Source organism: Oncorhynchus clarkii, chromosome 1 (genome assembly GCF_045791955.1).
Source record: "Oncorhynchus clarkii lewisi isolate Uvic-CL-2024 chromosome 1, UVic_Ocla_1.0, whole genome shotgun sequence".
NCBI classification, from domain to species: Eukaryota; Metazoa; Chordata; class Actinopteri; order Salmoniformes; family Salmonidae; genus Oncorhynchus; species Oncorhynchus clarkii.
In genome coordinates, this window is record NC_092147.1 from 23,353,994 (window position 1) to 23,366,311 (window position 12,318).

General features: G+C 41.4%; 2 protein-coding genes across 3 annotated transcripts in view; both read left to right on the forward strand.

Annotated features, from left to right (window-relative positions):
• Positions 1-6,192: 6,192 nt before the first annotated feature.
• LOC139415761 (C-C motif chemokine 4-like) lies at positions 6,193-7,753 on the forward strand. Its single transcript, XM_071163847.1, has 3 exons — positions 6,193-6,350; positions 6,467-6,587; positions 7,164-7,753. Exons 1-3 carry the CDS (start codon positions 6,281-6,283, stop codon positions 7,276-7,278), a joined length of 306 nt encoding a protein of 101 aa, XP_071019948.1. The 5' UTR covers positions 6,193-6,280; the 3' UTR covers positions 7,279-7,753.
• A 2,230-nt stretch (positions 7,754-9,983) lies between these two features.
• LOC139388810 (septin-7-like) overlaps positions 9,984-12,318 on the forward strand; it is a 42,694-nt gene continuing 40,359 nt past the window's right edge. The window contains exon 1 of one of the 2 annotated variants that reach the window (XM_071135753.1): positions 9,984-10,343. In XM_071135753.1, the coding sequence (XP_070991854.1) occupies positions 10,305-10,343 (39 nt within the window). In that variant the 5' untranslated portion in view covers positions 9,984-10,304. The remainder of the gene's footprint in view (positions 10,344-12,318) is intronic. The other variant, XM_071135744.1, reaches the window with a different exon arrangement.

Consider the following 12,318-nt stretch of genomic DNA (forward strand, 5'->3'; position numbering starts at 1 on the left):
CCACATGATTCCATATGTGCTATTTCATAGTTTTGATGTCTTCACTATTATTCTACAATGTAGAAAATAGTAAAAATAAAGAACAACCCTTGAATGAGTCAGTGTCTCCAAACTTTTCACTGGTACTATGTGTACTGTATGTATGCCCACCTGGAGTTTCTACTCATCTACTAACGTTATCAGCTGGTTGCTTTTATACTCTCTAAAGCCTCTTTATTATTATCATTATTATTATTATTGGTAGGGTTTATATTTTTTATCGATCTGCTTGTTTCTTATTTAGAATACTGCAGTTCCCTGGTTTAGTACACAAACTCACAGAGATAAAATCCCTGTTGTGCTTGTCTGACTCTCCAGTGCCTCAGCCTCTCTGGGGTTGGGCCTGTGTGAGTCAGGGATTGGGGGTCAAAGGGCAGGCAGAACTGCTGTAGCTGCATGCAGTGTGTAATGGCTTCTAGTCTCTCCACAGAAAATGCATCACCTTACTAATGTTTTGATTTTGTTTTCTATAATAACTGTTACAGATGGGTTTTATTTCATTTTACTGGGAATTCTGCTTTGATGTAGCCTTGTTTTCTGAGTGATGTGGCGGGGAATTGTCTTCCTCTTTTTAAGCTTCTTCGACAAACAGCTTATTTTCTTCTGCTTTGAAAAAAATATTTCCCCCCTTTGAATCGCTGGCTCTTTGTGTGTTAATTTGAGTGTGGAGTGTATGTCTAAAGTAGTCTCATTCACCAACGGTCATTCTCTGCCAAACCTCCAGTGGAAAACACCAGAGAAACTGCTTGTCTCGCTCTGCGTCCTCTGGGACTTAGGGACTGTGTGTGTGTGTGTGTGTGTGTGTGTGTGTGTGTGTGTGTGTGTGTGTGTGTGTGTGTGTGTGTGTGTGTGTGTGTGTGTGTGTGTGTGTGTGTGTGTGTGTGTGTGTGTGTGTGTGTGTGTGTGTGTGTGTGTGTGTGTGTGTGTGTGTGTGTGTGTGTGTGTGTGTGTGTGTGTGTGTATTTTCACAACCCCAAGTTGTGTAATTATCTCTGAATAACAACAATACACTTTTATAGAACATTCATGGCAGTATCACATTGGGTAATCCAGCATACTACAGCGTACCACAGCTCACATCGACCTAGACATTACATGGAACTTCCGCCAATCAATCTTTCTCCCAGAGCCAGGATGGAAACAAAATGGCTGTCTGCAGATTCAAGTCATTTCTATGACTGTGTGGGTATGCACTGAGTGTATAAAATATTAGGACCACCTGCTCTTTCCTTAACATCGACTGACCAGGTGAATCCAGGTGAAAGCTATGATTCCTTATTGATGTCACTTGTTAAATCCACTTAAATCAGTGTAGATGAAGGGGAGGAGACAGGTTAAATAAGGATTTTTTTAGCCTTGAGACATTGAGACATGGGTTGTGTATGTGTACCATTCAGAGGGTGAATGGGAAAGACAAAATATTTAAGTGCCTTTGAATGGGGTATGGCAATAGGTGCCAGGCACACCAGTTTGAGAACTGCACCACTGCTGGGTTTTTCATGCTCAACAGTTTCCCGTGTGTATCAAGAATGGTCCATTACCCAAAGGACATCCAGCCAACTTGACACAACTGTGGGAAGCATTGGAGTCGACATGGGCCAGCATCCCTGTGGAAGGCTTTTGACTCCTTGTGAAGACCATGCCCTGACAAATTGAGGCTGTTCTGAGGGGAAAATGGGTGCACTCAATATTAGGAAGATGTTCCTATTGTTTCTTACACTCAAGAGTATATTCAATGATATTTAATGAGCTTCACTGTCTTTGAAAGCTTGGCGTTACAAAGGGTAATTGTGGTTAGCTCTACAGTATATAGGACTATGTAGGACTATCATGAACTTTACTCAGTACCAGGATATTCACCTGGGCAGCAGGTAGCCTAGCGGTTAGTAACGGAAAGGTTGCTAGTTCAAATCCCCAAGCTGACAAGGTGAAGAATCTGTCGATGTGTCCTTCAGCAAGGCAGTTAACCCTAATTGCGCCAGGGTCACCGTTGATAATGGCTGACCCTGGCAGTGACCCACTCTCCGAGGGTGTCTCAGGAGGGAGTTGGGATATGCAGGTATAGAGTACCAGTCAAAAGTTTGGACAAACCTATTCATTCAAGGGTTGTTCTTTGTTTTTATTGTTTTCTACAATGTAGAATAATAGTAAAGACATTAACACTATGAAATAACACATATGGAATCATGTAGTAACCAAAAAAGTGTTAAACAAATAAAAATATATTTTACATTTCAGTTTCTTCAAAGTAGCCACCCTTTGCCTTGATGACAGCTTTGCACACTCTTGGCATTCTCTCAACCAGCTTCACCTGGAATGCTTTTCCGAGAGTCTTGAAGGAGTTTCCACATACTTTGAGCACTTGTTGGCTGGTTTTCCTTCACTCTCCGGTCCAGCTCATCCCAAACCATCTCAATTGGGTTGAGGTCGGGTGATTGTGGAGGCCCGGTCATCTGATGCAGCACTCCATCACTCTCCTTCTTGGTCAAATAGCTCTTATACAGCCTGTAGGTGTGTTGGGTCATTGTCCTGTTGAAAAACAAATGAACGTCCCACAAAGCGCAAACCAGATGGGATGGCGTATCGCTGCAGAATGCGGTAGTAGCCATGCTGGTTAAGTGTGCCTTGTTTTCTAAATAAATAACATACTGTACAGTGTCACCAGCAAAGCACCCCCACGCCATCACACCTCCTTCTCCGTGCTTCATGTTGGGAACCACACAGATGGAGATCGTCCATTCACCTACTCTGCTTCTCACAAAGATACAGTGGTTGGATCCAAACGTGTCAAATTTGGACTCATCAGACCAAAGGACAGATTTCCACCGGTCTAATGTTCATTGCTCGTGTTTCTTGGCCCAAGCAAGTCTCTTATTTTTATTGGTGTCCTTAGAAGTTGTTTCTTTGAAGCAATTTGACCATGAAGCCCTCAGTCTCCTCTGAACAGTTGATGTTGAGATGTGTCTGTTACTTGAACTATGTGAAGCAGTTATTTGGGCAGCCATTTCTAAGGCTGGTAACTCTAATGAACTTATCCTCTGCATCAGAGGTAACTCTTGGTCTTTATTTCCTGTGGAGGTCCTCATGAGAGATATTTTCATCAAAGTGCTTGATGGTTTTTGTGACTGCACTTGAAGAAATGACCACATTGACTGACCTTCATGTCTTAAAGTAAGGATGGACTGTTATTTATCTTTTCTTGTTTGAGCTGTTCTTGCCATAATATGGGCTTGGTCTTTTACCAAACAGGACTGTCTTCTGTATACCACCCCTACCTTGTCACAACACAACTGATTGGCTCAAATGCACTAAGAAGGAAAGGAATTCCACAAATTAACTTTTACAAGGCACACCTGTTAACTGAAATGGATTCCAGGTGACTACCTCATGAAGCCAGTTGAGAGAATGCCAAGAGTGTGCAAAGCTGTCATCAAGGCAAATGGTGGCTACTTTGAAAAATCTCAAATCTCAAATATATTATATATTTTTTATTACTACATGATTCCATTTGTGTTATTTTATAGTTTTGATGTCTTCACTAATATTCTACAATGTATAAAATAGTCAAATTAAAGAAAAACCCTTGAATGAGTAGGTGTGTCCAAACTTTTGACTGTTACTGTATATTTGATGATATTTAATTAGCTTCACTTTCTATGAAAGCTTGGTGTTACATAAGGTAATCGTGGTTAGTTACACAGCATATAGGACTTAGAAAGGAACGAAACCACTTGTGTACCAAAGAAAGAAAAGTGACAAGGAAGTTAAACCTTGTGGGTATTTTCCTCGTATGACATATACTTCTTCTTTTTAATATCAGGGGAGAGGAGAGTTCAATGTTACACTTGAATACTTTGTGAAGAACCACAAATAACTCTTCAGTGGTAGAACACTCCACTGTATGAGCTTTTTTGAAAACTCCAACGAGGGGACTCCCTATAAACATAAAGCAAAAGAATATAAACATAAAGACACACCTTTTCATTTTGGCATCTTTTACCAATCAAGGGTCAATATCCCCAAATAACATTCCTCCAAACTAGTCAATTACACATGCCTTGTAATTTGTATCTAATTTCGAGGTCTAGATTGTTCATTTGAGCTTGATGATATGCTTGATATGCCGATGAGTTAAGCAAATTGCTTGTCCAGTCAACCATAAACAGCAACTCTCATTTATAATGGCAATATTCAATCATGAATACAGTGAATTTGTGCCAACGGCCATGATGCATTCTATACTAAAGACGTTGACATGCATGACTAGAACCACAGTTTAAAAAAACAGTAATAGTATGACTTTTAATAAAGAGGGGAAATCACCTGCTTGGGTAAAAATGTACATACCAGAATATACTGTATGTCACATGTATACAGTGCATTTGCAAAGTATTCAGGCCCCTTGACTTTTTCCACATTTTTTGACGTTACAGCCTTATACTAAAATTGATCCATATACACACACAATACCCCATTATGACGAAGCAAAAACTGTTTTTTTAGACATTTTTGCAAATATATTAAGAACAAAAAGTAGTAATACCTTATTTACATAAGTATTCAAACCCTTTGCTATGAGACTCGAAATGATGCTCAGGTGCATCCTGTTTCCATTGATCATCCTTGAGATGTTTCTACAACTTGATTGGTCCACCTGTGGTAAATTCAATTGATTGGACATGATTTGGAAAGACACACACATGTCTATATAAGGTCCAACAGTTGACAGTGCATGCCAGAGCAAAAACCAAGCCACGAGGTCGAAAGAATTGTCCATAGAGCCCCGAGACAGGATTGTGTTGAGGCACAGATCTGGGGAAGGGTACCCAATACATTCTGCATCATTGAAGGTCCCCAACAACACCGTGGCCTCCATCATTCTTCAATGGAAGGAGTTTGGAACCACCAAAGACTCTTCCTAGAGCTGTCCACCAGGCCAAACTGAGCAGTCGGTGGAGAAGAGAGGTAACCAGGAAACCGATGGTCACTCTGACAGAGCTCAGTAAAAGGCACATGATAGCCCGCTTCGAGTTTGCCAAAAGGCACCTAAAGGATTCTCAAATTACAGAGAGGTCCTTGATGAAAACCTGCTCCAGAGCACTCCTACCTCAGACTGGGAAGAAGGTTCACCTTCCAACAGGACAACGACCCTAAGCACACAGCGAAGACAACGCAAGAGTGGCTTTGGGACAAGTCTCTGAATGTCCTTGAGTGACCCAACCAGAGCTCGGACATGAACCCGATCGAGCATCTCTGGAAAGACCTGAAAATTGCTGTGCAGGGACGCTCCCCATCCAACCTAACAGAGATTGAGAGGATCTGCAGAGAACAATGGGAGAAACTCCCCAAATACAGGTGTGCCAAGCTTGTAGCGTCATACCCAAGAAATCTCGAGGCTGTAATCGCTCCCAAATGTGCTTCAACAAAGTACTGAGTAAAGGGTCTGAATACTTACGTAAATGTGATATTTACATGTATTTATTTTTATTAATTTGCAAAAAATTCTAAAAACCTGTTTTTTCTTTGTCATGGGATGTTGTGTTTAGATTGAAGGGAAAAAAACAATTAAATCAATTTTAGAATAAGGCTGTAACGTAACATAATGTGGAATAAGTCAAAGGGTGTGAATACTTCCTTAATGCTCTGTATGTACAGTTGCGCCCACAATTATTGACATCCTTGATAAAGATGAACAAAAATTACTGTATAAAATAAATAACAAGATACTGAGCTATTGTACGTCACACATATGTACAGTATATTATAGACTACGTCCAGTATATAAATCTCATGTACTAAGTCACTAAGTACAAACTCTCCTTCTCTAAGTTTCAATAACTCCAAGAATATTTTTGTTGATGAATAGAATCTAAAAATCCCACATGGGCTTTTCTTCATAGTGAATTCACAATCATATGTATACTTCTGATGTAAAACCCAATGCTGAAAAAGAGAAGTGAAATACAGTCACGTCATAGAAGAATCATGACACTGATGTATGGGATGACACACACTCAAAAGCACACGACTTAAATGTTTAACAATTAGATGGGAAAAACCTGACCGAGACAATCGTTAGGGGGAGACCCTTGTCTGGGTCTCCCCCTAACTCCACCTTTATAGTATAAAGACTGGTCCTCTGTACACCACAACAACGCAGAGAATAAAGCTTGACACCTGAAGTCACAACACTTTACTCCTCATTCACTCTCCACCCTACCTGGACCAACTCTAAGCCAGCATGTTCACCCCTCGTCTTGCTATGCTGTCTGCGCTTGTTCTGGTACTCAGTGCCATCACTTTTACCGAAGGTAAGCGACTGTAACTGTAATGTTTGTATTTTTGCTTGTATTTTTGAGTGTGTGTGTGTGTGTGTGTGTGTGTGTCCCAATCTGACCTATAAGTGTGTGTTCTGTGTGTTGTCTAGGCCTGCGTATGGCAAGCGGACCGAAGAAATGTTGTTTTACCTTTGCTGATCGTCAGATACCCAGAGGTAGAGTGGTGGGTTACACCAAGACCAGCCAGCAGTGCTCCAACCCAGCCATTCTGTGAGTAACCTTACTGTTATTTAGCTGTTACTGTCTGAGAGTGGACATGTGGCGATTAGTGCTTGAGGGTGATTTCTAAGTTAGTGTGAACCGAACACTCAAGGTACTGAAAGAATCAAAGAAAAGTGTTATGTTGTAATATTACAGGTGTGAGACAGACAGAGAGCCATTGATTCAATCATACTGCGACTGGGATAGTTATAGGACTGACAGGGAATGATTGGCATTCGTGGTCCAAATCCTCAAAGAAATCAGTGTAAGAGACCGGTCCACAAAGAGAGAGAGCGAGCTTCTTCTTTTTGGTGACTATCCCTCTGTTGTAAAAACTCAGAATGTGTTCCTCTTTCCTGTGATCAACTTTCACTACCTCACTTTCACGTCGTCATGCAGTTTCCTTTAAAAATAAGAACAAAAGTCCTCTGACATCATCATCTAAAACTAGGTTAAAAATCTAACATAGATCTAAAACAGGATGTCATAAGTCATGAGTGAGCCTAGGATGTCTTGCATGTGATTGTCCCTATACGGTGTTGTTGCTGTTATGCTGTGCTAATAACCCTGTTTTTCTATGTCCAGGTTTAAGACTCAGGCGGGGCGACAGGTGTGTGCCAGGTCCTCAGACAGATGGGTGAAGGACTACATCAACTTCCTGGACAGCAAGAAGTCTGGGGAGCAGACACCACTCCTGTAACCATGGTGATCGGACCGTCAGCTGCATCAACATCAAAGCAAATCCTTCAGAACCTCTTTTGTACCTCTATTTCACAAGGACATGGCCAGTGATCTGCCTCAGAGAGAGCAGTCATGGTCCTGAGCCAAAACACCACCTGGGTCTGGGGAAATAGATAAGCTAGATGATCTCTATATAACTGTAACACTGTGAGCAGCTTGTATACCTTTCTCTTTAGCATTTGATGCCTGTGATCAAATAACAGAGATTGATTTGACAGAACGATTGTCAATATTTATTTTTTAAATTAAATTCGATACACACATCCGTAAAACACATAATTGTGTAGAATGTGTTGTGCATTGTGATGATTAGATTAAATTTTAGTGTAGTTCCAGGTTATGTTACATTTAAGTATTCTTGATTACTGAATTGTAGGATATAGGCCTATATTCTGTTTTACTGCCTTCAATTCATTAAAATGCATGTCGACAAATAATTTGTTGGTTTCAATGCCTCGCTCTCTGTTTTAATGCTTACCTAATTAAACAGGACTGTAAAACATCTCTAAACCACACTGAATATTCAGATGCACTCAATTGTGTAAGTGTGTCAAACTGTCTCAGCGTGAAGAACATGACAGTTTCACTGGCCAGCTCAATCGTAAGCTGATATATTACCTGTAAATGAACTGTAGTGGTGGATTCCTAACTATTGTATCAGTCATAGGCTCATTGTGTGTGTGTGTGTGTGTGTGTGTGTGTGTGTGTGTGTGTGTGTGTGTGTGTGTGTGTGTGTGTGTCATTGCCTCATCCGCATGGCAAGCGGTACTGGAGCACCAAGTCTAGGTCCAAGAAGCTTCTTAACAGCTTCTACCCCCAAGCCATAAGACTGTAGAACAGCTAATCAAATGGCTACCCGGACTATTTGCATTGACCCCCCCCACCTACATGTACATATTACATAAATTACCTCGACTAACCTGTACCTCCGCACATTGACCTGGTACTGGTACCCCCTGTATATAGGTATATAGCCTCATTACTCTTATTTTATTGTTGCTAATTTATGTTATTATGTTTATGTTATTTTACATAAGTTTATTTAGTAAACATTTTCTTAACTCTTATTTTTCTTAACTCTTATTGTTGGTTGAGGACTTGTAAGTAAGCATTTCACGGTAAGGTCGACACCTGTTGTATTCGGCGTATGTGACAAATACATTTTGATTGGATCCTAATGCTCTAATGCACAGCCACAAAAGAGCACAACTAGACATGCTGGTGTTCTCGAATGACCGTGTGGAATGAACTCATGGTTGTTTCTGGATTATCCTGTTGACAATATGAATGCAGGAGGCCAGGAGACCACATGTATGCGATATTGGACCTGTGATCAATGCAAATCCAATGGCACGCTTATGAGATGATGGTCTGTCCAAGACCTTCATGAAAGATTTGTAACAGATTCAAGATAAAAGGCTTGGCTTACCACAATGCAATTCGTAGACCAACTGAAAAAGAAGATTCCCAGTGTTTGTGATGCTAGTTGTTTGGTGCGACACAGACAGGGTGAGTGGTGAAAAAGAAGAGTCATTGTCTGTTCTTTTGAGTTTTGATCAAATCAAATCCAATTGTATTGGTCACATACACATGTTTAGCAGATGTTTTGTGGGTGTAGGGAAATGCAATAATATTGATGTTTAGTCTTTGCCCGACAAAATGATGTTGGTATATATAAGTTATCCTGTATGAGCTTTTGTGCCGAAGACATTACATTGTTACAGTGAGATGTGTGCAGAAGGGCATGAGACAAAGGAATGTGTAGCATTGGGGAAATCAAATCAAAGTTTATTTGTCACGTGCTCCGAATACACCTTACAGTGAAATGCTTACTTACAGGCTCTAACCAATAGTGCAAATAGTCTGGGTAGCCATTTGATTACCTGTTCAGGAGTCTTATGTCTTAGGGGTAAAAATTGATGAGAAGCCTTGTTGTCCTAGACTTGGCACTAGTGGTATGTGGTATGTGTTAATTGTAGGGGTGCCCATGGGGCTGGGGATCAGAAATGTCCCATGTTTAGAGAGGCAGGTTGAGGTTTCCAGGGTTAGAGTAGTGCAGAAGTTGTCATATGCTGAGGCAGTGAAGAAAGTAGAGGAAGATGGGTCAAGGGGGAGGGATCCTGAGAGGAGTGGTGTGAGTAGTACATCTGTATCAGTACAGAGGGATAGACTAACAAGTGTTATGTGTTTCAGTAAGATTGGGTTTTTAGCATTTATAGCAATGGTTATCCACTGTACTGCAGGGATGGAACGTAGTCTCCAAAACTTGAGGTTGTGGTGGCAGCTGCAGAGAAGTATTTGGGTGTGAGACATGACATCAGAATAGGTACAGGGTGTATTAAATGGTGGTGTCCCATCCTTTCAGGTTGTTGGAATGAGATAGGACTAAATATATTTAAATAGTGGAGTAGGGTGGTGTTCTTTTTTATTATAAAAAAAGAATATTGTGAGTGTAGTGTTAGATGGTAGGGTATTTTTATTTTTATTTTTTCAAGCGAAGTATAAGGGAGTTGTACTCCAGTATAGTAGGTGGCAGTAACGTAACATACATTGGATGCCAACCGCATCGAATAAGAATGCAGTTCGTATTAAGAACCAATAGAATTCGGTAGTCCGTCGAATCTGATGTGACATCACAATTTCAGCTGTCTCTAGCCAATAGGCATATACAGTAGTTCCAAAGGAGGAGACAATCGCCTTTCGAGATTGCAACACGAACATTTCCCCACTTGTGCGGTTTGTCAACGGTATATTCTACTAGTCGTCGTAACCTATGTTGATCGTCTACCACCAACTCAATTTCATTCATTTGGGTCCGTTGAGAGGCACAAGGGTTCTGTTGCTACTAGTAGGCTACATACAAACGTTGCGTTGCAGGAAGAGGACGGCTCTTTTTTTAAAGCAGTCTCTTGACGCTTTTGTTCCGTGTTAAAAAAAAAATGATCTATTCGTCTCTAGGGTGGGTGGTGTCACAGTAGTACTACAATGATCGAACGACCAGAATCTGCAGTTGCCAGCATTGCAGTAAGTGTTATTCTTATCACATCAAATCAATGATATTTTCTCTCGTGTGAACTGGACACATATTTTCATAAATTAATTGAAACCAATACTATGAATGCATCCCATGTTGTCATATCCAACGTTAAAACCCCATGATCGTCCGAGGCAATAGGAGAAAGAGAAATGTAGCCGAAAATTGGGATTTCTTTCATAGCTCTTGGCCTGAGTAGATTTGTTCGACTCCATTCTCCCTTATTCACTAGAAAACCAGTCTCTGGCAACGGAAGACTACGCATGAACGTTCTATTATAGGCCTTGCCTTAGGTTTGAGCATCTCGACTGCTACTCCGCTTTGTTGTACCCATTTGCGTTGTGTTATTACGCGTTGTATCATTGTATTACGCAGCATACATTGTATAGATATTTTGTCTTTATTATAAAGGTAACGATTGTAAGCTGCTCTTGCGAAGTGCACCGGTCGCTTTAAAATCGGCTCACGCACCGACCGATCAAATTGAATAGTGCCAATGACATCCCACGTCCAGTCGTGGAAAGGCATGGACATGCATGCATAATAACGCTTTGGAGAGACTCACCCTAACATTGCGACTGGCTTATGGAATTTCTGAGGAAAGGCTTATGCTTCCATGCAGATATCCGAAACATCCATAGGCTATATGAATATGGCAATTTTGTATTTGCGCACGTGATGAAGGCTATTGGATGTAGTGGAGTCTTTGATGATTTCATTCTATAGAGCCCACCAGCTTTGTAGGCCTAAAAAAAAGGAGTTACCTCTGGTTCATTTAGCCATTCCTAATAGGGAAAGAATAGGGTTTTGGGATAAATATGTTTTGTTCTGAGATATCAGTCAGTTAACATGACCTTTATGAAATATGAAGCCTTTATGTGCATTAAGTGTGTGTGTGTGTGTGTGGGGAGGGGGGGGGGGGGGGAGGGATGTTTCCTGATAAAGATTATCTCATTAAACAAAACATAAGATCTCCTACACCTGTGTTTACCACAAACCTTATTTTCAGCATATATACAACAACATTTACATTTCCTCTATAGGCTGTAAGTGGGTCTTTTTCAATCAAAATTTGACTAGGCCTATGTTCAGTTCAATATGCAGAAAAACAGAATTTGACAAATTTGCATTGGCAAACAACAGAGAATCAAATGCAGATGTCATCCAGAGGGGGTTAAAGAGCAACACATGGACTTGGACTGCCTCTTCTGAACCACAGACACAGCTTTATTCACAGGCCTCAAATCTCTATCTCTCCCTCTTCAAAAAATCACCAATAATTCTAGCTGCTACCCATCTGGTACGTGTAGGTCTGTGACAGTCATGGAATTTTGGATGACAGTTATTGGTCAGCCAAATGATCATAGTCACCATTTAAATAGCAAAAAATATATATATTTTTGAATACTAACATTTTCTCCTCTGCTCCTGACTGCATGTTTTCTCCGCTCCTGACTCTGCTCCTGACTGCATGTTTTCTCCGCTCCTGACTCTGCTCCTGACTGCATGTTTTCTCCGCTCCTGACTCTGCTCCTGACTGCATGTTTTCTCCGCTCCTGACTCTGCTCCTGACTGCATGTTTTCTCTGCTCCTGACTCTGCTCCTGACTGCATGTTTTCTCTGTTTTCTCTGCTCCTGACTGCATGTTTTCTCTGCTCCTGGCTGCATGTTTTCTCTGCTCCTGGCTGCATGTTTTCTCTGCTCCTGGCTGCATGTTTTCTCTGCTCCTGACTGCATGTTCTCTCCGCACCTGACTCCGCTCCTGACTCCGCTCCTGACTCCGCTCCTGACTCCGCTCCTGACCGCATGTTCTCTCCGCTCCTGACTCCGCTCCTGACTCCGCTCCTGACCGCATGTTCTCTCCGCTCCTGACTCCGCTCCTGACTCCGCTCCTGACTCCGCTCCTGACCGCATGTTCTCTCCGCTCCTGACTCCGCTCCTGACTCCGCTCCTGACTCTGCTCCT